This window comes from Cimex lectularius, unplaced genomic scaffold (assembly GCF_000648675.2).
Source record: "Cimex lectularius strain Harlan isolate CLEC.00 unplaced genomic scaffold, Clec_2.1 scaffold158, whole genome shotgun sequence".
Classification (NCBI taxonomy): Eukaryota; Metazoa; Arthropoda; class Insecta; order Hemiptera; family Cimicidae; genus Cimex; species Cimex lectularius.
The window spans coordinates 319,710-347,639 of NW_019392744.1; the positions used below are offsets into that span (position 1 = coordinate 319,710).

General features: G+C 33.9%; 1 protein-coding gene and 1 long non-coding RNA gene across 2 annotated transcripts; both read left to right on the forward strand.

The window, feature by feature from the left end:
- On the forward strand, positions 1–27,930 carry LOC106665407 (lymphocyte-specific helicase-like). Its single transcript, XM_014391820.2, has 16 exons — positions 1–161; positions 4,215–4,361; positions 4,432–4,514; positions 6,187–6,303; positions 6,762–6,926; positions 8,955–9,137; positions 11,964–12,083; positions 12,881–12,981; positions 14,268–14,505; positions 16,959–17,114; positions 17,904–18,022; positions 19,512–19,737; positions 24,347–24,583; positions 24,646–24,805; positions 25,301–25,405; positions 27,054–27,930. The coding sequence occupies exons 2-16, from the start codon at positions 4,328–4,330 to the stop codon at positions 27,116–27,118; spliced, it is 2,109 nt and encodes a 702-aa protein (XP_014247306.2). The 5' UTR covers positions 1–161; positions 4,215–4,327; the 3' UTR covers positions 27,119–27,930.
- LOC112126981 lies at positions 20,199–21,968 on the forward strand. The gene is made up of 2 exons (XR_002910331.1): positions 20,199–20,831; positions 21,808–21,968. It is a non-coding gene; the product is annotated as an uncharacterized LOC112126981 (long non-coding RNA).

Sequence of the window (27,930 nt, forward strand, 5' to 3'; positions counted from 1 at the left end):
CGCCTGTTTATTTCCCGGTAAGGCGGCACGGCGGTCGGCGGGTGTTTCCAACCGAGTCTCCCGTATGATCGAAATCGATATTCGATCCTCTGTTGGTTTTGACGTGATTTTGTTCATTCTTTGCTTCACCTTCCGATGCTTCAGACTACCGACTTCGAGCCGTAAGTGTCATTATTATCATAAATTTCCATTGTTTATTTATTTATCTGCCGGTCCGATTTTTAAGACTGATTTTATTCACATCAAAGCTAGACTTGTCCATTGACAATATAAGACAACTAACGTCTTACTAATTAGGCGGAAAGTAATTGCTTTTGTTGCCGATTGAGAGGAAAAACCGCTTAATTCTTAATTTGATTTTATGTTTGTTTTTATTTGTAGCCTATACATCTTTGTACTTATTTAAAAATGCGACTACAAGGTGTTTTCTCACGGTCACAGCCAGTGCTGCATCGAGAACACGTGCCATGAGAAGCCAGCCAATACTGGCACTTAGAGGGTTTAAGAGACGAGGTCTCCGAGGTCATTGCCGATGAAAGCTACGTGAAGGATTCTTGGGTTGGGAATGTTTACAGAGGGTTCGAGCTGTAGGGTTGGAATCGAAGGCTTGTTATGAAACTTGCAATCGTGATCGTATATGTTGGTTGACGTCGTTGATAATGATGTTTGTGATATAGTAAGGAGCTTTGTCGATTTAGCTGAGGACTTTTGATTGATTCCGCTGGATTTTGGATGGCTTGGCAGAACCCCACAGCCCCGCACCTTGTGTGCAAAGGGGTTGCTGTAAAGTCTTGTATAAAGTTTAATTATGATGGTCAAGACAGATTTCGGTCCTAGATGTCTTCATAGTTGTCCAAGTCTGTTGTCTTTCAAGTCTTGACTCAGTACTCCATGCCAGTCTGATGTCTAGGTATAGTATTATGTACTTGACTTGAATGGAAGTCAATATTTCTTCTCTGATGTGCAGGAGGGCTGTTTTTTTAGTGAACGTACATGAGTATATGCTTCAGTCTTGTCTTCCACTGTTTATACCAATCTTTGATAACTCAAGCTGTTCTTGGAGATTGGAGGTGCCTTGAATAGGATTTGAGTTTTGGTTAGTCCTCATAGATGGTGGTGATGGTATTGGGATACATAGATAAGTCAGCAGTATAAATTATATGAACGATGGGACTGCTCCTCTATGGGATGTCAACTTGTACCTGTCTGACTTCCAAGAACTCTGAAGCAGTGATCGGTTAGGTTTAATTTCAGGACAAGGCAATAAGGAGTAGATAGGAAGCGTTTTAGTTTATAAAGCATCCCCTTGTCCAAAGTGGTTGCAGTAAAGTCTTGTATTGATTTTGGTCCTACACGACTTGTTTGTTGTCTTTTAAGATAATTTCATAAGTTTTTATTTTGTTGACTTTTAAGTCTTGCAAGGGGATTCCATGTTGGTCTGCTTTCTAGAAAAAGACCTAAATATTTAACTTGAAATCAGCCAATGCTGGCACTCGTTGTGAGGGATTAGGGACGTGAGGATCTCAAGGCCATCGATGATTAAGATGTGGTAAGTTCTCAAGATGGGAATGTGTAGAGAGTTCAAGCAGTAGGGTTAGGATGGATTGAGAATTTGGTCTGAAACTTATCAGTTTGTTTACAAAAGCAATGTTGAGGATGTTATGGATAGTATATGGGTTGAATTATACAGTGCCCTTCAGGAGCTATTTATGTACATATAGTACTAGTGAATTTAATTGTATACATCTGTGAATTTTATCATCTCCCCAGGCTAGAGGAAAAGTGGTAATAGTTGTGTTCGTGGATGATTTTTTCCCTGAGAGAGAGTAGCTCTTGGTTGGTAAATGTGTCAGGTGTTCTGCCTCAACAAAATCTTCATCTCCTACGTTACTGGATTACCTGTCTTTTCAAGATGTCCATTTTTATACCCCAATCATGAACCGTGTTTGAATTCTGAGTTTCTTCCTCTAATGTGTTATGAATATTTTTAGATTGGTCCTTTGCTTAGTAATTTTTGCCTTATATTCTGTTTTTAAAATGTCACTGTATTTCTATCCTAGAAATATTGAGATAATCAAATCCCTCCATACCGGCACGGACATTGCTGTCAGTCCTCTTAGAGTAATTCACCTCTCCAGAATGGTCTTAAATAATAAAAGTATATTAAATCTCCACGTGAAAAACTATTTGTTAAAATAATTTTTTTTAAGTCAAAAACTTTTCAGGAAGGTATGCTAATTTTAAACTATTTAAATTTTGTGTTTTGACTCAGCTGTTACCCGTTCAGGATGGTGAGCATGATATAGCGCTCTTTCTTTCCCCAGTGAGGTACTGCGAGCATGATAACACACTCTAGTCTCTTCACTGAGACTGAAGTTCAAAGCAGCAGCTTAAAACGGTAAACGTCTGCACTTAATGATGTTATGATACTGTATAGGCTTTCCTTCTCCTTATACGTCCCCTACCTTTTTCATTGAACATCGCAGCGATGAGGATTAGCAGTTAGGCTGAGCTTTTTTGATTACCTCTTACATACAAACTTTCTCTCTTTATGATAATATAAATAACTTGCAGGTTTTTATTTTATTATTATTATATTTTCATGGTACTTCATGATGTAGTAACATATGCTATAAATATTATATAATTTTTTTTAATGTCTTGAGCCTTTAATATTCTGCTTCTTGTTAGGATTATAGCAAATATATTTTTGGATGTATTCCAATTAAAAACTGTCTAGTTCAGGACTTCCCAAACTTTTTAGCCAGCAGACCCCTTTCACAGAACAAAATCCAGGGAGGATCCCTCTCATCTAAGTATTTCAAATTAGGTACTTTCAGTATATGTAGAAAATTAAAGTTTTATAAATTACATTTAGCCGGTCCATTCCATGGTGTTCCATTTTTGATAGCTGGAGACAGATGTCGGGTTCAGACAGCTTCTGAATTTAGTTTTGGTGGCTGTATAGGTATAAAATCCGGATTCGCATAGGTAAGTTGTGGCAAATGGAAGAAGAAAGCATTTAGCTTTTTCAACAAGTGGTTGAATTTTTTTTGTTTTCTAGACCGATTCAAAAATAGAAGTAAGGTCGGACTCACAAGTAGATTTCAAGGTGGAGAGTCTTAAGTAATTGTCTATCAAACATATGTATTATGTCGAAATTGAAAACGGTTTGACGACCGATTCATGGTCTTGCAGCATAGGTGTTGGGAAGTAGTGATCAAAGGATATCTCCAAAGTTCAATGTTGTTAGCATATTATTTCATCCATGAACTAGTTCACAAGCTCGAGTTTGTTTTCTTAAAAAAATCATTTAACACAGGAAAGCAATCTTCCTTCTCAACAGATTCAACCTGAAACTTGATTTTTCATATGAAGGCGTGAACTTTGTCATTGGTATTGAAAGTTGTGATACTCTTCCCTCGCAAAGAGAGACTCATCTCATTCATTTTAATGAAAATATCTGATAAATATGACAGTATACAACCCGTCAACAAGATAAGACTTCAGAACGAAATTTCTGTAATTGGAAAAGTGCTTTTCCATGAGACAGCCACCTCACTTCTCTATGGGGACGCAGGGAATGTCAAAGGCTTCCCTATCCTCACACATTATTGTGAAAAGTCTTGACTTCAATGGTGATGATATAATTAATATTTTAAGACTCATCCAAAAATTTTGGTGGCTGTGTAGATAGAAAATCTGGATTCGTCATGGCAAATCAAAGAACACTTTTTGCTTTTTAACGAGTGATTGCAATTTTTTGTCTTCTAAACAGAATAAAAAATGGGGGTTACTATCAAACTCGAAAATAGATTTCAAGTTGGATTCTCATGGACATTTTTTTTTCTCATCAAAAACTTTCTTAAAAGAGGTTGGCATTTGTTTCATAGCTGAAGCATGTCTGTGGAGAACACAAAGACTGCTGCTGCAAAATAAAAAAAAACTTTAGTTTTCAGTATTTGTTGTTATTAGTTTTTTAATTTTATTTATTCATTCTCCGTTTATTTTTGTAATTATTCCTTATTTCTTGAAGTTCGCCGTGGACCCCCAAGGGGTCTCCATACGGCAGTTTGGGAAGCCCTGCTGTAGTTGTTTGAAACACGTTAGTATTAGTTATGTTATTTAATAACCAAAAAGCAGGAATTGAAAAAAGAAGACACAAATTTTATACATTAATTTCATTAAATTAACTCTTAATATTGTTTTTAAAGATTTGCAACACAACAGGACTTAAGGCATCATTTTTGTATCCATAAAACGTATGTGCTAACTTAATTAAAAAAAAAAAAAAAAAACAACAAGAAAGCTGGAGCTAGTTGAAAACATGGATAATCCTGCGGAACCTAAAATAAATACTGGTGATTATTACTTACACAGTATACCTTTTATGACATGAATTCATCTAACTTACAATAATACTATTTTCAGAGAATAATGAGGGGCTGAAAGGTGCAAATAATACCAAGCGTCATTCTAGTAAAAAGAGTCCCTCAATTCAAGAAAAATTGGAGGTATGTTTACAAATACTGCTGAACTGTTAAATCGCAAAAAAAAAAAAAAAAATGCATTTTGTTTACCCCATCTTAGCCTCTTCAAAAGTCAAAAACTTGATCTCACCTCAAATCCAACCCACTATTGTTCTTTTCTCTTTAAAGTCCTTTTTTGTTCCTCTCCAGTCATTACTTCTTTTTTTCCTTTCTTTCTTTCTTAAATGCTTCCTTTGTGCATCTGCAATTTTGTAGTTTTCATGCAGAGGTGCTCCTCATTTATTTTCAACGACTTTATTTATATGACATTGGGGACCTAATTTTCTTCAATAATAACCTATTTTTCTTAACATCCCCTTCTGTGTGAACAAATAATTTCACCCCTTAAGCACATAATATTTCTTACCCTCCTTGCCTTCTTTTTTATTCTGGTAAACCAATCCCCGAATGTAGAAGAGATGGGTCAGCTTTGAAGGTATTCTTTATTTAAATAATATTAATAAAAAGATTCAAAACTAAAACAAATCCTTCATTAATTACATCAAAATAACATCAATCATTTCATATTGGGTACGTCGACGTAGGACGTTCTTGTTGTTCACTTGTTAGAGAGATACCATGAACAGTAGGAACTCTGCAAAATGGTGGTTGTTGTCTGGGACACATAGATCTGGAGGAAATGAGCAGACGAGGCAGCTAATACCGAAATGTCCCAACTTCCAGACTCCACCACTGCGGTCCAGTCCCTCGACATTAAAAATGCATTAAAAATCATGATTAAAAGAAAGTGGCAGCTTTGGTGATCAGCAGAGAAGCTCTCTCTCATGTTTCAAGAGCACTGTTGATAAAGTTCCCCTTGTTGGATCTGACTTCGGGTCATCCCGATCAACTAAATCATTAAGTTCACATGTCATGTGCACTCAATTCACCGTTGGGCAAAACCTGCTTATGGTGAATTGGGGGAGGGTCCGTCCATTTCAGAATGCTATTTGGATTGTTGTGGACAAGTTGCAAATTAATGAATTGTTTAAATTATAATAATAAATATTTAAAATCATGTATGAAATCTTACATTTGGACAAAGGATTAAAAATTGCAAAAGGAATAAATATATAAAAACAAGGGGTTTTATGAAAAAAAAGAAGGAAAAATCAGTGTGCATAAAGTGTGCTGTCGTGCGTACTCAAGGGTTAAGAATAGGCCATGCAAGGTTGACACATGGGCACTTAGTTTTGGCCCAAAACACAAATATGTGTCCGGCATGTGGAAAAAGTTGTTCGATGTGTCCCACCTAGTTAAAGTTTGCAATTGCTTAGCTCCTTATAGAGAGTGTGTAGGCCACTCGATATTAGAATGTGCTTGTGTCCCCAGATCCGATTTTTGGAGGAAACAGTTGTTTTATTCTATCTATATAGATAGCAAATATATCTATTGTATGGACAGTTTTATATTCCAAATGTGTGTTGAGAGTGAATGTATTTATTTGCAAGAATGAGCAGTATGAAACAATAGATAGGTGATGGAGGGATATCAAGTAGTACTCCACCACCCTGAATGAATGGTATGTAAACAGGAAAAAAATTGCTTACTGATTTCAATTTCATGTCTATTGTTTGTACTAAAATATTTCATTAATTTAATGTACATGTCTTGGAATTGTTCAATTTGTATTGTTGTTTTATATTTTTGTTTTCAGAAAGAGCAACATGAAGCTGAAATTCATGCTAATCGTTACAAACAACTAATGAAATTGCTTACAAAAAGTCAATTTTATTCCTCATTTTTGCAAGCAAGGGCATCAGAAAATTTAAAAAACATGNCTCCCTCCCTCTCCCTCTCTCCCCCCTCCTCTTTCTCTCTCTCCCTCCTCTCTCTTTCTCCCTCCCCTCTCACCCACACTGACTCCCACATCCACACCTTGTTTTTCTCTCTCTTCCTATCATACTCCATCTAACAATCTCATCCTCTTTCTCTCTCTATCAATCTCAATTGAAATCTTTCTCTTTCTCTATTGATCTCACTTCTTTCACTCTCCATCTAAATCTCTTTCTATAAAACTCCATCTAACAATGTCAATCTTTTCCTATCACACTTTTTTAAATTTTCTCTTTCCCCACCTTAATCTTTCTCGATCATTCTCACTTTCTATCAATATCAGTCTTGCCCTTTCTATCAATCCCCATATCTCACACACACATTTTTGTTTTTCCGTACCTTCCTCTTCATCTTTAACATTAGTTATTTATTGTTATATGAGTTTTCCAATTTTAGGAAGATGAGGCATGTTGTGAAGAGCCCAAAGAGGAAGTTGATACTGCAGTTGAAGAACCTAAACGTCTTACCGCATTAGGAGTTCTTGTTGATGCGCAACAGCCATTATTGCTAGAAGGAGCAGAGTTACGTGACTATCAAATCACTGGCTTCAAATGGATGAAGGTTTGCATACTGCTATTAATAATGGTACCCTCAATGTTTTGGGATACACTTGCAGTGGAAGCTAATGTTAAATTGGAAAATAAATAACAAATAATAAAGTAAACGGAAAGGTTAACTGAACAATTTATGACTTCTAATTAATAAAAATAAAATCAGGGTAAAGAAAAAATAAAATGAAATTTGGGATTTGATAAATCAGTATAATTAAAATAAAATGAAAATATGCCTTTGAAAGAATTACTCTTGCAATATTTGGCCAAGTCCTTTCTCTACTCTCGTGTTCCGGTTGACACTTAAACCCTCAGACTGATTAGGGCTAACTTCCTCACGCTTCTCTATATCGCTGTGACAATAAAATGACTACAACGAAAACAAAAATACTTAAATCATTAGTGCCAATGTCCATTACTTTTTACTGAAATACCGACTTTAATTACCAAATTGTTACTAGTCCGTCCAGCCAGTGTATATAGAAATAAACATCTTTAGTTATAAGAAAATGTAATAAATACAGAATTGTAATCAATGGATGACTATTTTTAAGTTAATTGAAATGTCTACTAAAGTTCTTCCTGAACGAACACCTTAAAAAGTATATACCTCCTTGAATGGACAAATTCTCATTCTATGAATATGTTTATTTACTTACTTCAGTTGGAGTTTGAATAAATTTTACGAACACAGAAATTACCAATTCCAAGATTTTTTCTTGAAACGTGGCTCAGCCATAGACCAGGACATAGTTGAATGGTTTTGCCCTGCTTGGGCTTTTAACATACCGGTTTGCTTATTCAAGAAAAGGCCTTAGACATTGCAAAACATTTGGGGCAAATGGATTTTAAAGCATCTTCACGTTGGCTCGACAACTTTACAATTAAGAGTATGGCATAAGATTTCTTTTAAGACCATTAGTGGAGAAGGAGCAAGGTTGTACAAAATGAATGGAAAAACATTTTATATTTTACAATATTGTGTTGATTTTGAACCAAAACATTTTTAATTGCGATGGGACTGCCTTATTTTTTTTTAGAGCTTTTCCGTATAAAACTATGTAATTAAAAAATGAGTGTTGACAGGGAGGAAAAGTTTCAAAGGATTGTTTAACTCTTTTGCACAAATATGCTCGGTGAATTTGAAAACCCTCTGGTCATAGGAAGGGCTAAAAATTCTTGGTGTTTTGAAGTTGTCGATATTTTCTAATCCCCATTGTGGCCCATTTTGTAATACTAAATTTTTTTTTCATTCTTATCACAGAAGTGAACACTTCTGTATAGAAGACAATATTTCCTGCTGTAGTGTTATAGGGAAGTTTCATTGATAAATTGAATCTTAATCTACTAAGGGCAAACAGATAAATTACTGATAAATTAATGTATTGTAAGTATGAAAATATAATTTTTTATACTTTTCATTGACTATGTTGCAATCTCCACTTAATTTTCTAATTATCATTTCAAATTTATGTAGGGTGTGCAAACTATTACAGTGGGACATAAAACAATTTTTATTATATTTTAATTCTATATTTAAATATTTTCTTTTTTAATAACGTTAGTTTACTTAATCTTATTAATTTTAGACATAGCTGTTGCAATGGGGTACACCATAAAATTTAATTGACTAATTTTTTAGGCTTTTGCAACTGTTAAAATTATTATCATTACAAATTAGGGAGAAATACTCGGACACTAAATTTGAGATAAAAAGGTCAATGTTATGAATGGGATTCGGAAATGTACCCCCCCACATTTGTAACCACCTGCACCCTGTGAGTTAGAACTCCTAACATCAACTGTTCTATCTGTAGCTCAACATGTTTTTGTGCAATCCCCCTTTTTGTCGTGGTGTTAATTGCCAAAAGTCACAGCGGCTCAGGTAGTTAGAGCATGGGGGTACAGTTTTGAGGACCGTGGGATTGAATCCCATTTGTGTATTTAACCTTTTTATCTTAAATTTTGTGTTTAAAAAAATTCGTATATTGAAAGGAATGGAATTGAAACATTAATCTTTACAAAAATCTTTTTACAGGTACTTTATGAGACTGGCATGAATGGTATATTAGCTGATGAAATGGGACTTGGGAAAACAATTCAGTCTATCGCAATGATATGTCATCTTTATGAACAAGGGGTAATCGGGCCTTTTCTTATTGTTGGACCTTTGTCTACAGTACCAAATTGGATGCTGGAATTTCAACGATTCTGCCCACAAGTAAGATTTTCATTAATCATTCACATTCGAAATATGTGATGATAAATTCTAAATAAAAATAAATATATAAAAAAATAAATTCTAAATATGATTTTCATATTTGCCTATCAGTTCAGTTACAAACCAAGTACTCCCTTGTGCTACGTTTTATCACACCTGTCACAATTTTTGTTATTAGTTGCTTCTGTATTTTAAAAATACATAAACAAATTAATTATTATAAATTTATGAAAAAAATAATCAATGAATAACTATCTTTAATCTTCTTGCTTGTGAAAGAGCATGGGGCAAAATGTTGAAAGTGAAAGACTTCACCAGAAAAAATAAACTGATTGTAAGTAAAGTATTTCCTGGCATACTGTACTCAAATTTGGGTGTTGCAGAGCCTCCTCTGCTTTCACCATACTTTTACCATACCATACATTCACCATACCATTTCACAATACTTTTTTAAAAACAATTTTCAATTAAAATCCTAAGGGCTATGTCTGGATTTTGGAACACATAACCTCAGTGGTAATGTCATAGGGATATGGGATAAAAAAAAGCAGCCACAATGCCTTCTGCACCTAGATCTGAGTATATCTACTGTGCTCCTCTATTTTTATATTTCACTGGCCACCTTCAGTTAATCAACCTCTACCTTGCCAGGGGCTCCTTAGTGTAGGAATCTTGCTTGCGGCTTTTCCTCTCCTAGTTGCAAGAATGGACACCTACATAGACCCTCACAAAAATGTGTTTTGAGGTCTCCTGTTCTTCCTGGCAGTATCTGCACAGTGTTTTTAAGCCTGTACTCCTATCTGGTGACTAGAGTTTTTTTTAGCTGGCAGTGCCCTATCAGGAGTCCAACCAATTTTGTTTTGGTTACCCTCCAGTAGTTCCTTTGTAAGTTTGTAGATGGTCCTTCTCAGAATCTCTTCGAGTGCCTCATGCCTGGGGTATTGTTCCACTAGGTATTGGAATAATTAAGGATCCATTTTTTAATGTCTTTTGTGGCAAGATGCTAGGCCATAATAGGGTTTAATGCCCAGGGAAGGTGTGGATAAATGTGTAAATGTGTGTCATAAACTAACAACAATACATTTTGAACAAAATATAGGAATAATGTTAGCAAAAATTATGTTAGGTTGAAAACAAAATCTTTTCTTAATATCCAAAAAATTTTAAAATACTTAAATACGTTTTATTTTTGTTACATTTGTTACATACAAGTTTCGATTCCTTCTAAATTTTGAAGTTTTGAAAGCAACTTAGAATTTTAATAGTACAAACATTTTCATAAGAAATGTGTGGTGATTAGTGACAGTTAGTCGATGATTATTCAGAGATCATGAGATGCATTCTCGTGTGATGTAGGTTTTACAAACATTTTCTTTATCATGCCAACGTTTCGATCTTTATTGAGATCATCTTTAGGGCTCAAAGTGTTTTCTGTGTAATTGTGCCATTCTTGTGTGTCATGTTGAGAGTGCCCTCTCCAAATAATCATTTTCATGAGAGTTGTCATCATAAGTTCTCAATGAACTTGATCCACAATTTTCTGACTGATGAATCAGTAAAGTTCGTGTGCCATGAACCTGAAATTACCAATTTTAAAGGTGGCTCCAGACATGCGGTATTCGCCGAATGCCGATTACCGTTGAATTTGCCAAGCCTCAAGGTGTCTTGCCATTCGCCACTATGTATACACATATGCGGGGTTTGTATAACCTCCTAGTTGTTGCGGGAATAGGGAATACGCATTTGCCAAGTGCCGTGCGAGTTCTCACCAAATGTGATGTACAATAGTGAAACTTCATTGCTGCAGCTGTGGTTACTGTTTGGTGCAGTGGCTACAGACTAATTTTAAAAAAATATATTTTTTATTTATAATTAATATAAAAAAAACACTAGTTATTGTGTAAATTAATACATCTATACTAGTTAGAAATCGTTTATTAATGAAAAATAAATAGCATTAAGTAGAAGCATGCACTTCCTATTGATTTTGATAAGAGTTGGCAGTTGGTTAAAGTTATGTACAAATTACATTTGATTCCCGAATGTGTAGATGGATTAAGTGTGGTTACATCACAAATATTTATGCCGTTTGAAGTGAAAAACAGTTAATTTTAATATTACAAAGATCTTCATGAAAGTTGTCTGATGATGAACTTGATCTGCTATTTTCTGATTGATAAATCAGTAAAGTTTGTATGCCGCGAACCCAAAAATTGTCCTGCACTGACTGTACCAGTTATGGTTTTGCGTGAATTGAAATAGTTTTTAAAACGAACACTATTTATTACACGGCAATATAATGCAAAATTGGAGTAACCAATCCCAATCAGGTTCGGTTTTAACTCGATGAAAGTCCGGAATGGATCCAGTTAAAAATATTAATATTAGCAAAGGCTTGAGGGATGTAATGAAAGATTTGGGGGTTTCTTGGTAATGAACATGTACAGATGTGATAAGGAGTTGCGAAGAGTTGCAATAGATAAGGGTCGAGCGAGTATGTAGCGCGCCTACACACACACACACACACACACACACACACACACACACACACACACACACACACACACACCACCTCTTCAATATTAGATAAAAGTTAATTTATGAATTACGAAATTTTAATTTTTGAAAATTAATTCTCACTAAAATAAGCCCACCCTTTAATAGTATGATTAGAAACTAAACAGGATGTAATTTTGCTTTTACTATTAAAGATTAAATAATTGACAAAATAAATGTTTATCTTTTAATTTTATGTAATTGTGTTGTTTGGAGATGTGTTTTTCTTCCAATTTTTGAACAATGATTTTATAGTAACATTTGTTTTAGGTTCCTGTTGTCATGTACCATGGGTCACAATACGAAAGGGAGGTTGTTAGAAGTGAAATAAGCCGGTGTCATCCATTAAATGGTTCCATTGTGTATCCTGTTGTAGTTACTTCTTACGAGGTAAATGAAATAAATTTGATATAATTAAAAATGTAAAGAGTGAATTGGTTATTCTTAATTTTTTTGCATGTAGTTATTAATTTAAAATATTTTACTTACTAATGGTAATAACTGTCGAATATTTAATATTTATTGTTCAATATTTCTTCTTAAATGGCAATTTGTTAATATGAAAAATTTACTTACCTGTCGTGAAAAATATACGAGGGTTAAATATAAACAGGACTCATTTAAAAAAATTCTAACTTAATTTAATTAAGCATATAAAAATTTCTCAGGAAGTTCTCATAGTTATTGGAGCACAAATGCTTCCACTGCTTCATTGTCGTCAAAACGTTGGCTTCTTAGTGCTTTTTGGAGAGGTGCAAAGAGAAGAAAAGTCACAAGGTGGCAAGTCTGGACCTCAGGGTGGATGTTCTAAAGTTTTCCAATTCACAATCCGTTGGGCACACCCATAACTGATGTTCATTTCTTCAGTGAATTGGAAGAGAGTTACATGCCAATTTTCGTCAAAGAGATTTCGGACCGCCTCAGTATTGGCCTCGCACTCGTGCTTGGGTGGCAATTGTGGCTCTCGGTCTCGACTTTTTCACGCTCTCCAGAATTTTTTTTTCTACCTGCAGATGCTTTTAGGTCTATGATCCATCTGACATTTTTAAGAAAATCAGTCCTATTTATATTTGAAATACCCTTGTAATATATTCTTCATAGCGATGATGGACATCTTTATAAATTTACTAAGAAGTTTGTAAAAAATGACCTTTTCATTCAAACATTTAATGTAAATTAAATTACAGGTACCAATAAAAGATGAATCGTACTTAAATAGGTATAGATGGAAATACATAATTGTTGATGAAGGACATAGATTGAAAAATTCAAATTCACAACTGTCAAGGTAATTGTAATTGTCAAAAAAATTATACCCAAAGGTAAGAAAAAATGGACACTTGTATTTATTTATTTTCCATAGTTATAATGATTAATAATTGACTTAATATGTAAAAACAATATTGATAACTTGTTTACGGGAGCGACGACCACAACGGTGTAGGCGTTGATACAGTGCTCATCACTGTAAGGTAAAGGTCCCGGGTTCGAATGCAGGGGCCCCCTTACGGACCCTCGCGACATCCTGAAGAGCGGGGAATCATAGATTCCCTACAACCTTCTCCAATGGGAAATGTAGGGGGAACAAATGTTGGTGATTATCCAATCTCCAGAGGGGTCTGCAAGCCGTTTCGGTTGAAAATCAGCAACCACGATCGCGATGGCATCAAGGATGATGATTGATGGATTGTATCTATGTGAGGGATAAAAAAATCCCCGATTGACAAGAAAATTCTATATACGATAGTCTTAGAGCTTCAAAGAACGTGGACTGAGCTGGCAGTGGCCCTTTTTTGACCCTCAGGGCTGATATCCAAGGTTAAAAACAATAACAAATAAGAGAGACTTTCTCCGACACTAAAGTATTACAACTAAATTACGCATCCTTTCTTCTTTTACTTTGAAGATTCTCTTAATCATAATGGGGGGAAAAAAGGAAAAGGAAAAAAGAAGGATTGAAATTAATAGGGAAAGAAACGAAAACTAAAAATAAGGACAGCTACGGTGTTCACAAGTATTGAAACACTCTTGTTGAAGAATGGGATTCTGTTTCACAAGACAAAATCTGATTGTTCTTTATTCGTTCGTGATTTATTTGATGCGTAGGAAATTTAAGACCTTAAGGCCCTGCGAGGCCAGAGTTGTGCAAAACAGCAATAAATTGTTAGTTAAATTTGAAGCTATCACTAAATTATTTTCCATTGTTTTGCACAACTCTGGCCTCGCAGGGCCTTAAGGTCTTAAATTTCCTACGCATCAAATAAATCACGAACGAATAAAGAACAATCAGATTTTGTCTTGTGAAACAGACCAGATTTTCTTTCAAACCATCATAATTAAATAAATTTGATTAAAACTCGTGAATTTCTTTTCTTGTTTAATTTAGTTTAGATAGAAATAAGTACGTTTTAATTAATATAATGATAAAAACACATATATAAAATAAACAACAAAATCCGAGTGTCCATTTTTTTTTTCATTTGTGTATAATTATTAATCATTTTATTAAAATCTACCATCAATCTTTTATTAAAAATAGAAAAGTGTGTTCATGGAATTATTTTTTATTTACAGGTCTTTAAGAAATCTCTCCTCGGTTAATAGGTTGTTACTTACTGGAACTCCCATCCAGAACAATTTAGGAGAACTTTGGTCTTTACTGAATTTTTTACTACCAGATATTTTTGATTCGTTAGATGCCTTTCAGTCTTGGCTTACTATTAAGGAATTAGAATCCTGTGATCAGGAAGGATCAGCAGCTCACGTGGTCGAGCAAGAAAAAAAGGATATGATTTTATCTAAATTACATGAGGTACAAATGATTTATTAACATTTATTTTAAGTGTTTAACAAGAATAACAAAACCTATCAAGTGAAATACAGTGAAACTTCCCTTAACAGTCACCTCTAAAAAGCAGACACTTCAACATGAAAAAAGTGTTTTTGTCAGTTATTGACAGTGCCCGTTCAGAAGGGGTTTAAAATAGATTTGTTTTTCTAAATCGAGCTAAATTTTATGTTGTTATAATCAGTGTTTTTTAGTAAGTCCTATTTAACCATTGTAATGATTTAAATTTATTTATAATTTTTAAGTGTCATTGAGATGAGAAATTAGTCTTGAACCCATGACCTTTGGCTCAATATACCACTGCTCTAACCACACTTGAGCTATTGTGACTTCGGTCCTCCGGGACACCAACTCATCACCTCAACCTACAACCTTTTCAAATTTCCCTTTATTTGCCATATATTCAAATTTAGTATAATCATTTCGATTTTGGCGCCACATCAAGTGGCCACAGGGTGCTGTTAGCGAAGTGTAGGTACTTCAATAGGTAGGTTGTAGGTTTATAGTTTTTCATCTCAACCACACTTCACATAAAAATTATAAATCATTTATATTTTACATAATACCTAATTCACCTCATTGTGAGTGCTGGCAGAAGGATGGGACCTGAGAATATTAAAAGCAAAACAAAATATATGTCAACAGATAACTGTCAGTCTAGCCCAACTTTACAAGTCTACAGATAAAACTTTGAGAAGTTAATAAACTCAAAGATCAGTGATAACGGTGGATAATGTCTTAAAACAGGAAGTAATGCAAATATTCATTGCTGTGAACAAATGCTATTATGGACTCCTGAAATACATACCTAGATCAACATAGGTGACCATCTATTAAATTCTCAATTCTCATATGACCTGTCCTTACATATGGGTCAGAAATATGGACGATGAGTAAGGCCATAGAGAAGACACTATTAGTGTTTGAGAGAAGTATGCTGAAAAAGATCTATGGCCCAATTAGAGAATCAAGAGCAAATGGCATTACCAAAAACTCATTGACTTATACAGAGGTGGACGGCATAAAGCACATTCAGTTATCAAGAGTTAGATAAGCGGGTCATGTCTTATGGATAGTCTAAAATTCAGTCCCCAAGAAAATATTCAATGACAAACCGGCTGGAGCGAGGAAATGAGTAAGACCTAAGTGTAGTAAGTCTATGGATTGTTTGTTTAGGCAGTGATGCCAGAACTCTGGCCATTTGAAACTGGCGGGCAGCCGCTTGAGACAGAGGGTTGTGGAGGAGAATTCTTGAGCATTTTGGGTGATGATGAATTTCACATACTTTGCATGTAACACAAAATACAGTTGAGATTTGAGAACCAAGATTTGGCCAATAAAGGAGCAAAAAAATAGGGTGGCAATCCTAATATGTACCAGGGTTCACTATGTACGAGCAGAGTGGTAAGAATTTTTAGTTTAGATTGCGAAAAAAAAGATGTTTTTACAGAAGAAACAATACAAAGTAGTTTCCACAAAAAATAGTTATTAAAGAAGAAGAAGAAAAAGAAAAAACTGTCAAATGCCTGAACAATTTATTTCTCTGCAAAAGAGAGAAGTTTTTGAAGAAGAAGGTATAAATGCAAAGTAGTTTTCAGAAAAAAATAGTTAAAAGAAGAAAAAGAACCTTCAAATAACTGAGCAGTTTACTTCTCAGCAAAAGAAAGAATCTTTCGAAGGAGAAATATAATGCATAAATATAGAGTAGTTTTCAGGAAAAAAAAGTCGTCAAGGGCCAAAAAAATTTATCCCTCTGCAAAAGGCTTTTGAAGAAGAAATAGAAGGTATAAATGCAAAGTAGTTTCCAGAAAAAATAATAAAAGAAAGGAAGAAGAAAAAGAACTGTCAAATGTCTGAACAATTTTTCCTTCGTGAAAGAGAAGCTTTTGAAAATGTGCTTATATAATTCCTAAAAATGGATTACCAAGACATGTTCAGATTAACTCAGGACAGGAGGTGAAAGGGAACTTGAAAAAAAAAGAAGAAAAAAAGTTGAACATAGAAAAGGGTGAAGAAAAAGTACTCAGAATTTCTTGGGTCAATATACAAAATTTAAACAATGGATTTTCTTTCTCAGTAATGTATTACATGCCAAACTAGCCTTCTTGAAATGTTTTTGATATAAATTTTTTACAAAATGATTAAATGATTTACAAAATGATCGCAACAAATATTTTTCTTTCTTTTTTAATGTTTACATACATTCTAGAAGAGTGAATTTCTCCCTGTCCACAGCCGGTATGGAGGGGTTCTTTTATAGATGGGTTTAAAAGCTATAAAAATCCTCTCGTTTTGCCAAGGAATGAAAAATTTTCCGTTAAGAGGGGTTTCACTGTAATTTTTATTAAGTTATCAAGGTGAAGTACAATTTACGTAATGTTACATATTGTAAAAAAAATATGCTCTTTAATTTGTAGATATTGTCTCCATTTTTACTTCGTCGCAGAAAAGTTGACGTGAACCTACTGTTACCACCTAAAAAGGAAATAGTAATTAAATGCCCTTTAACTACTACACAGCTATCTTTGTATTGTGGAATCCTTGATAAGAGTTTGCCGTCACTGTTTCCTAAGGTAACATCTTAACGCTTATAATAATATTGTGTATATGTACTTAAAAAATTGTCTTATGAGATAATAACATGTTAAATTTCCTCTTAAGTTCTGTAAAGTGTTGAACCTGTAGTTCCAACAAAACCTAACTACGGATAATACATGATACAAAAAATGCGATAATAAATTTTCAAACAGTCAAATATAAAAAATGGTCTTCCCAGTAACGTTGACTAAAGGACTATGGCATGAATTAAATTCCAAAAATACCACAAACACCCTAGAACTCGTTTTGAAAGCGAGGGTTTTCTAGAAGAGGTGTCCTTGTCCTTCCTGTCATTGAATGAATCCTTATATGGGGAAGGGTTCAGTTCATCTTTCAGACTGACGGCCTAGCCAACGTTATTAAGCAAAGTTATCTCACTTTTGTCTCATAATAAATCTCTAACCATTGATACTTATAACCACCTGTTCGCGCCCATTTGGGGAATACTTTCTTTTGGCAAGGAGCAGTTTTCTTTNATAATAGACAGCCCTACGGAGGGCCCCTCTCACTTGTTCCATTTCTAACCCTCCTGTTTCCCCCCTTACCCCGTTCGCAGAAGGAAGCTTCAACCTGAGGTGATGGGAAAGCCTCATTACAACTTTAATTAAATTTATAGATTTTATTATTATCCAACCCCCCGCGAGAACATCGAAAAAATACAGTCCACTCTAGGCTAGAACACCACCATACTATTGTATAATTTTATAATAAATAGTTTTATATATTTGGGTAGAATTTATTGTTTGTTTATAATAATTGCGTAGGAAGAACCAGTAATTATTCCAGACAATAAGGATGGCACCAAAGTGAAACGCAAAGCAACGCTTAAAGGCAAAAATCAAAGCACTTCGTCTAATTCTATGGCTGAAACTTCATACGGAGGGTAAGGGTTTCTTTAAATCATCCATTTTTAAATGTTAGTATTGGGTGTGTGCATGTTTTTTTGTTTTTTTCAAATTTCGACTTTCATCCTTACCAAAGTCCTTTATTAAACCTAGTTAGCTTTAGGGTGGGAAAAGTCTTATTGAAAGTGATGGTTAAGAAGGGGTAGTTGATGCCAAGAATATATTGTGACGCATATGCATGGAAGATGGTAAAATTTATTTGAGGCATTGTTTATGATAAGAGTTCAATCTTGGGCATAGAGTAGAGCAGCGATGTCGGTCAAAATTTATATAGAATTTATGACGATAACATAGTGTGAGTCAACAGTGCTAATGATGTTTTCACAATGGAGAGAGACGAATTGAGGACCAAACTGTGGAACACATGATAAGCATGAGTGTTCCAATAAAGCCTAAACAGCTAATAAAGTGATGACTTAGTACTGGCATTGGAGAAAGGGAAACTGAAACAGAACTATCAGAGAATTCAGTTATATCTCATGATAATAAAAATAAGAATCTGATCTTTCGAGGGTTACAATTACAAAACTCTGGGAACCCATGAATCACCTTGGAAACCAGGAAGACCGGAAGACCGGCCAGTTGTGTTTTATACCCTAATCTGAATAAATTGGAAACGTTTTATTTGTTATTTAGTAGTCATTGAGGATGAGAAGTGGGTCCTTGACAAAAATGTTAAACTTTGAAGGCTGTTTGCCAGAAGTGAGAGAAGAACGATTCGCCGCCATCGACTAGTGATAGGGCTTAGTTTGCGAGCTAATCATTGCCCCTTCATTTTGAATTGTGTCTTTCTACCACTGAGTTACTTAACAAGTTCACCCTGTTTGCCCTCCCAACCGTTCTCTCCACTCTCCGCTCTAGAAACTCTCTGTTCATAATTCACCTCTTCAGGCTGTCCGAAGTCTTGCCTTTCTGCGTTCTCGCCCGTTCACATTTCAATGCTCTGCAATTTCATTTTTCTAGCTCTTATTTATTTACAAGTTGTACTCATTTTTCAAGAAATCATAAAGTTTATAGATGAGCTCTCCTTGTTAAAAAATGTTTTAATTAATATTTATTTTATGTTTAATAAAAATATTATTAAAGGGACTTAGATTTCTTCTTATTTAAGTCATCAGACTTTTTCAAAAAGGGGATATTTCTGCTACAAGAACATTTGAACTTCGGCGCATTATATTTTAGAAAACAGGAAATTATGTTTAAATAAATTTATAGTTTGAAAGTTTATTTATTTTTTGAAAAACCCCCCCAAAAAACGTGCACACATCCAATATGTATATCTAATTCAGACATTTCTAAACCAAATAAATATTTGGAAATATTTTTTCTTTATATGAGGACCATTCTAACAAGTGGACAAAATTCCATTCCTGTTTGTTGTCCACTTATGGGAAGTTTGTAGTTCCTAAGAAAATTAAAAATAACATAACAAGGCTTGTTTGAATTTAGATTTTGTTATTATTTTAGGGGAAAAATCGTCATAGAAAATGGGCAACAATACCTTATGCAACTTAAGTTTTCTGCGCCTCCTTATATAATGCTTAAGAAAATTGTAAACCATCCGTACCTAATTAAAATGCCAGTACTTCCTGGGTCCAGTATTATGAAAGTGGATGAAAAACTAATTTCTGAAAGTGGAAAGATGGTTTTGCTTGAATCACTTTTGGCAAGGCTTAAGGTTAAAAACCACAAAGTAAGTTTAAAATTTTTTTAAAATTTTTTTGTAGCTTGAAAAAGGGCCAGGGGTGACAGTGGGAATCGAACCCACGACCATGGGGGTTTACGTGCCGGGAATATCAAGCTAAATACTCATCTATTGCGATCCGCTAAATAAAAAATTGAATTGAATAAAAAACAACCTATGCAAAGCTTGTAAGTTCTTTTTTCACAATTAAAAATCTAAATTTTAATTGATACAAGTTAAAGGTAAGAAAAAGTAAAAGAAATATTTAATGTGGAGTGAATTAATAAAATGGAGTATTGTACCTTTTCATTAATAAATATAACAGCATCATATGGGTGTTGGTGGACCAATGGTTAAGGTGTTGACACGGCGCTCATCACTGTAAGGTAAAGGACCTGGGTTCGAATCCAGTAGCCCTGCATTCAAACCTTCAAACCTGACTTCTGCTGTTGCGAACCCTCTTATGTATGTAAAAAAAATCTAACATTTTTTAAACCTTTAAAAACAGAAAATTCACTTTCTACAATTCAAAGTATGCACTGTGGATATAAGGTTTGTTTCCACAGACATTCATAACCTAGTTGCCAATCCGTGATTTATTAACTACCCGAACATCGACTGATCATAGATTCTTAACACTGTTTGAACGCTTTTCTCCAATCTCGGACTCCTACAGTCAAACCTTCTTTATGGTTTTTAAGGTTGTAAACATCGAAATGTTTCAAAATGTAAACGGAATTAGATAGGCCACCAGCTAGAACCGTTTTTGGCCAGATAGGACTGGACGATCCAAAAGCAAAGAAACGGATGAGCACACGTCCATTAGAACCGATTCACTTGGTTGTGTTCGGCCATGCACTTTCCAATCCAAATAAAGTTGAATTTTCCAGTTCTATTCTGCCAAATTGTTACTGTGAATTCAGCTGTCAACCACGTGACCTCAAACGCTCACCATTGTTTACCTCTTCATTTTGTTTTCATTTCGATGGATTGTAAAAAATTGATAAGTGCTGTTGAGAACCAGCTGTCTTTGGGACATGCATGATCCGCTCTATCATCGGAGAGATGTCCACCGTAAGCTGTGGTAGAAATGGGACTTCTCGGTAAGTAAAAAATATTTAATTATGTTTGGATAACATTATCAGTAGTAAAAAAATATTTTAATTACATATGGATAACACTGAATCAAATTAATTAAGAATCATTACAAAAAATACTTTAAACTTGTCTCTAACAGTGTAAACAACGTTGACACCCCTGTTTTTGCCATGAGAACCAAATCAACATTCAGATTTTGTTGGCTGAGCAAGATATGAAGTTGATTCCTGTTCCTTTTTTGTCAGTAATATTACTGAGTTGCAAACAGATGCATTTTACAAATGACGCCTCTATAGTTTGTGCAATAACCTCCTTTTTCTTATCCTGCTTTTGGGAGCCATTGGTTAAAATTAGTTTCTGTTGGTCCTAGCTTTGTTGCAAGGTATGGTCTCATCAAGTAGGTTTTTAATGGATGTGCTTCATCTCCAAGAGGTATATGATGGACTTGGTTTTCAGTTCCTGGGAGAACAGAAAGTCATTGTACACCCTACACTTCCATTTTGAGGTTTAAGAAAAGATGAGAAAGTGTGAAAACCCTCCATCCCTCTTTACCAAAAGCTCCAACATCAATAGCTAGAAACCTCCAACTGTCTGGCCCAACAACCCTTTGCAAAACATTGAAAAATACTGTTTATAGTTTCTGTACATGCTGTCAGAATGAATGGGCTTTTTTGATTCGTACATGTTTCCCATCTATGCAACCAACACAATTAGGAAATTTCCGTCGGGTCCAAAACTCTTGAGCGATTCGATTCTCTTCTTCATCATCTCGCAAACGCATATGTTGATTGTGTAGGTAGTCCCAAGTTGCTTTGCATGTTTCCTTGATGATTTGTCCAATCGTTACATCGGAAATTCAAATTGAATATACAATTGTCTTAAATGCAGACCCAGTAGCTAAATACCTGGAAGAAGAAAGTATACAATAGTTAAAAAAACATTCTGCTAGTGATTAGACTAATTTGATGATATTCATTTTAGTTTTAGTGGAGGAAGTGAAAAAGAAAAGAATATAACAAGGCGATTGAACACAGATCAGGGGATGAAGGAGTTGACACAGGTGACTCAATGGCCTTATTTTGGGTAAATTCTTTTTCTGAAAGAAGTGTTATCACACAAATTGCAAGGGAATGTTTACCCAATGGAAAAACAACCCTAACAAGAATCCCAATCTTCATCTGTTTCGGAAGCTGCGGGTTCCATAGCTACTGCAGAAACTCCTATTGCCTCACCATCACTGCTTCCCAACATGCCACCTTGGTAAGAAACGCAAAAGGCAATGGAATGACCCGCAAGATTGTTTACTTGAATTAGAAAAAGAAAAAGTGAGACTACTATCAGAAAACTCCGCCCTCAAGCAAGATCCTGATTATAAGTTTCTGATGAGTCCTACTACCTTTTATGATGAAATTTGCGGAAAATAGGAAACTGATTGTTAGAAACCAGGTATTAATTGACTAGAAAGCAAGCAGAGGGGCTCCCCCACTGCTTTCGGATGCTATGAGCGCGTATTCTTCTTCAAGTTATGAGGAAGAAGTGGGCTCTCCATTAATTTTACTTTCGATGTAAATTGTTGTGTATAAAAATGTAAAATGTGTATGAATATGTAAATAAATTTTTTATAAATAATAATGAAACGTAATTTATGTATATATTCCTTACCCCCTTTTTTTTAAAATGTTATTTACTTTAAAAAAATATTTCTTACCTTATAGTCACATCCAAGCGTTCCTCAGGCAATATCACTTCTCTAACATTTGACCACCTTTCGAGTGAAGGAAAATGGCCTTCAAAATATCACCAAATGCCCCTGCACTCATTCGGTAATATTCGTGAAACTTGACCATATCGTCAAGGAGTTGGCTATGTAAGTGGTTAAACTCGCCAAGTTCTTCCCTTCCTCTCAATATTGGGTGTACCCAATATTTTTGTTTATTTCTTGCCCTCCATTTGTATATAAAGTAAGAATTTTTGAGCTGCAACAAGTTTTCTACATCCATTTGGGCTGTGTTGTGAACTGATAAAAATCGGCTACAGTGGAACTGGTGTTTGTCCATATTGCCAGTCCTCTGTTTGGTCAAATAGTTTGGACGTACACGGTTCCAATGTACGAGCAGCCTTAGGGAATGAAAATTCTTTATTTTTTAATAGGGTTGTTTTGTCCTATTTCCTCAAATATCACCCAATAGAGAATTAAAAAAGTTCACTGTTCTCATTATTTATTTACATTTGATTACCGTATAACTCAGATTTGTATGCAATTGCGCATTCTTTTTTGCTAACCTTACGACCATGGTTATCAGATATTTATCTGATTACACCTCTGTGTACAATGGTTCAAATTATATTCTGCATGTTTGAAGAATATTGTATATTTTGACAACGAAAAACATGATAGGAAAAGGACAAATGCCTAAAATTTGATACAGATTTGTTAACTTACAAGGAACAAAGACGTAAACAAATCGACCCAATAGAATTCTCTTGAAATCAGCATTTTATTTGAGGCCCCATTTCCAAAACTGGATGCATTTTTTTCTTTCCTGTAAAATTAATTTTGCTGAAGTCTGGCTATGGCAGGAAATAGGGGTCTCATTTAAAACATAAAAATTGTCAGTATCAGTCCTCTTTCTAATTAGATGATTTTTTGTGCGACTGAATTTTCTTTTTAATTAGTTACCATACCAGTTTTCATTATTTTTTTCTTTTGGTTTTACTAGTGGTAAAACAACTTATTAGCTGGAGGTTGTGTTGTGGGTTAATTGACGTATTATATGGCATATTTGAAGAATTTTTGGTGCATATTGTATGGCATATTTGAAAGGTTTTAGCGCATATTTTAAGGGGTTTTTAGTGCATATAATATGGTATATTTGAAGGAATTTTAGTACATATTATACGGGATATTTGAAAGGTTTTTATTGCATATAATATATTTGAAGGTTTTTTTAGTGTATTTAATATGGCATATTTGGAGGGTTTTTAGTGCATATAATACCACATATTTGAAGGATTTTTAATCATATTTTCTGGCATATTTGCGGGGTTTTTTTATGCATAAGATATAGCATATTTGAAGGGTTTTAGTGCATATATATTGTATGACATTTTTGAGGATTTTTATTGCATATAAATCTGGGCTGTATTAGTATAAAATTTCCAATTTGACTAGAGTGCAAGCTGATGATTTCCAGTCTCTAGTGAAATCATCAGGCTGTTTTATCAAAAATTGGTTACAAACTTGGTCAGAAATCGTGTTGGAACAGTTTTTTGACAGTCTAGCATGTTGGAATGCCCAAACTCAGCTCTTTTTTTTTTTTTTGTAATGGTTTGGACGCGTGTTAGAATAAACCTAGTACTAGGTGTGTATTACATTGTGTCAGTATATTTTTACTAATTATATTAATTTGAAAGCTTCCTCGATTAAAAAAAGTTAATTACTTGAAGAGTTTAAAATAATTGGATTGGCTGTTCTTGCCAATATACATAGGTATATTTCAACATTATCTATTGGTTTTAGGTGGTTCTATTTTCAACCATGACCTCCATACTGGATTTGATTGAATGCTTCGTGGAAATGAAGGAATATGGTTATTGTAGGTTGGATGGCTCAAAAAGGCTAGAAGAAAGGAAGGAGATGATTTTTAGGTTTAACACTGAAAAGGAAATATTTATATTCCTGGCTTCCACTCGTGCTGGTGGGCTTGGTATTAACCTATGTGCTGCAGATACAGTTATAATATTTGATAGTGATTGGGTATGTATTAACATCTTGATGGATTTTATTCAGATTGTATTTCAATGTGTTCTGTCTTGTAGAATCCTCAAGCTGATTTACAAGCTCAAGACAGATGTCATCGCATCGGACAAAACAGACCTGTTATGGTCTACAGACTGGTGTGCCCTGGCACTATTGATGAGGACATTATCGTTAAGGCTCATGCAAAACGAAAACTAGAAAAATTAATTATACATAAAGGTGGGTAATGTATTGTGGTGAGTTTTATTAGGATTATCAATTTAGTTTTTTATTCAATTAATTAATCTTTATGTAAGGTATTGGTTGAAATGAAAAACCTAGCGTCATGAACGGGATTTGAACATTTTCATTTCAACCAATACCATACATAAAGATGAATTGATTGAAAGAAGTTATTTGGCCAATTAGACCACAAAATATAATGGATTTGTGGTTTTTATTATTATTATTGGCAACTCAGCCTTACTATACTTTAAACCACCGGACCTTCTAACCTTTGAACTCTGATGACACCAAAGGGACAGTCATCCACATGTATGGACGCTAAGTAGCATCCATTATCTTGAATTCGTGAATATATGATATATAAAATAACTATTTTAATAAATTCAGTTGTTAGTTTGAAACAAGTTTATACAATATGCATTTACACCATAATAATAATAATTATTATTTTTGTTCATTTTATAACATACTTTTTTTAAATGCTTGTAGGAAATTTTGGTGCAAGTACAAACTATTCCGCTTTTTCTCTGGAGGAATTAAAAACAATATTAGAAGAAAAAATAATGTCTAAAGAGATAGGGATAGGAGCTGAGGGTAAGTACTTTTCAATTTACAATTAGTGGTAAATTAGAGTCTAATAAAAGTGTAATCAATTGATTAGTTCAGAATATTTTTCAACATATTGTATAACTCTCTAGTTAAGTTGTTTGAAATGTGTTAAAACCACCTCATAAGAAACAATGAAAAAACAATGTTCTCAACAGTCTCACTTAAGGAGAGCAGTCCACCCAAAAAAGAAAAAAACATTTTTTTGTTTAGTCAGATGAGTAGTAGTATCTGAAATAATTGTTTAAACTTAATAACCAACAGCGTCATATGTGGGTTCATCAACTCAAGTAGCTTCAAAGTCTTCTAATGTTCGACGGGCCTTACACCTTTTTTGCCTTGCTTTTTTGGTTGAAGCCATAAATTGGATTTAACTTCATTTCAGCCAAAGCAAATCAAGCTCACAAAGTTTTTTGCCAGAGCAATGTACTCTAGTAGAATCTGGACGAAAAGAAATTGGTATAATTGAAGAGAAGCACTTGGCACTGGAGTTCCTGCACTGATGCTGCTAGTCGGGCTGTTTTCTCCTCGTGTTTTCACTGGATTTACTTTTTTGAATATGTGTTTACATTTACCCATTGTTGAAACACTAACTCGAGATTACTCTAACAAACATGAATTAGTAAACAATTAGTCGATTTGAAAAAATCAAAAACAACAATGATGGCACAAGTTGATTGGATGACTGGGTGCCGAGAGAATGAAAACGGCTTTTTTTATTTTTATTTATTTATTTTTTTTTTAAGGGGCATACTGCTCCCCTTAAGCCTCAGATTAAAATCAGCCAAGGTGGTAAATTTATAAGAAAGCTCAAAAATTGTCTTTTTTAAAAACCTTTTTGATATATGTGGTGATTAGTGACCGTTAATCGATATTTATTTAGAAATCGTGAGATGTGGTCTGGTGTGATGTAGGTTTCAGAAAGACATTTTCTTTATCGTGCCAACGTTTTGATCTTATTGAGCCCTGAAGATGATCTCAATAAAGATCGAAACGTTGGCACGATAAAGAAAAAATCAGTAATTCGCTTTTGTATTCAAAAATCAGACTCGAAAAATTTACAAATGCCATGACCCTTCATCAGGAAGCATTGATGGATTTGAGGTCCCTCTTGCGAAACAACATTCATTTTTCAAACATACTAGTTGTCACCCCCAGGTGGCATTTTAAATCCCGATTTCAGTAAAAAGTTTTTTCTTCTCTGCATACAACATCCACTGCCTTTCTCATCGAGCATCGCAGCGGTGGGGATTAGCAGTTATGCTGAGCTTTGCATTGCGATTTGCACAATATCATACAAAATTCCATACCTGTACTTGATACTGCAATAATAACATGACAAAACTTTCTATGACATTCCTATGATCATATGGAACAAATTTAATGATCATGAAATCATATTAATCATCATAAAAATTTGATCAAAATCGGACAGTGGATTTTGAGATTACCTCTAGCATACAAACAAACTTTCTCTCTTATATTAATATAGAGTAGACTTGTCTCACAAATTATTAAATGGAGGGATATTTTTGATAATCTACCTAAAATCATGTTAATTTGATATCAGTATTTTTAAAAAAATTCCTGACAAGTAAATTCAGGTTTACAAGTAAATAAATTTTGTTTAATTTAGCAGATTTATCTGAGGAACAATGGGCTGTGCTGCTGGATAGAACGGATCTAACTTTTACAGAATAAAATTTTTTAGGTATATTAATTATTAATTTTTTATATTTTGCTAATAATTTAAGTGCTTCTGTTTGTTTTCACAAATTGAAAATTATATTGTTCATTTCAAGTTGTTTTAATTATTATTATTTTTTAATATGCTCAATTACAAGAGGAAAAAATCGATTGCACAAAGTTGTGTTTTAAACTATAGTTTGAATACAGTTGGTTTAATACTTCAAATAACAAATGAATCATTTGTAAAATAATAAAAATTAATATATTAAATTTTTTTATATATTTTGACTTAAGTACAAATTTAATGGTGTATGTGAAAAAAATGTATAGCTGTTAGGTGTTGAATAATTTTATTTGAACAAAACAAAAGCGTTTATTTCTTCAAATTGTTACTTAAACATAGTTATTATCATAAAGAAAGAAAATCGTACTATTTATTTCATGTTGCTATTAAATTCTATAGAAAATTGTTCTGATAATTTGATAAAAATGAAAATCTTAATTTTTTACATTGTTAGTTTTGGTTGATACATTTTTTTAATGTGAAAGGTTTGTTCATATACTGTATTTTATATAAATTAAGTTGTGAGTACACAATACAAATTTAGGTCACTTTTTTAGTAATATGTATAAGAATCCAAAATGTAAATTAAAATCAAATGTGAACTTGTGCATTGTTGTTTATATTGTATTTGTATTGTATTGTTGTGTAAAATAATTTTTTGTGTTGAACTAAGTATTTCAAAGACATCTAATTTATTTTAAAGAATTTGTTCTCTATATATTTGCATCACAATGGAAATAAAATTTAAATCTCAATTCTA

What these genes read in the sequence shown, in the direction of transcription:
- LOC106665407 (XM_014391820.2), top strand. Translation starts at nt 4,328, where the DNA reads ATGGATAATCCTGCGGAACCTAAAATAAATACTG. An exon ending in TCAAATTCACAACTGTCAAG is followed by an intron (nt 12,982 to 14,267) that starts GTAATTGTAATT and finishes TTTTATTTACAG; the next exon opens with GTCTTTAAGAAATCTCTCCT. An exon ending in GCTGAAACTTCATACGGAGG is followed by an intron (nt 18,023 to 19,511) that starts GTAAGGGTTTCT and finishes TTATTATTTTAG; the next exon opens with GGGAAAAATCGTCATAGAAA.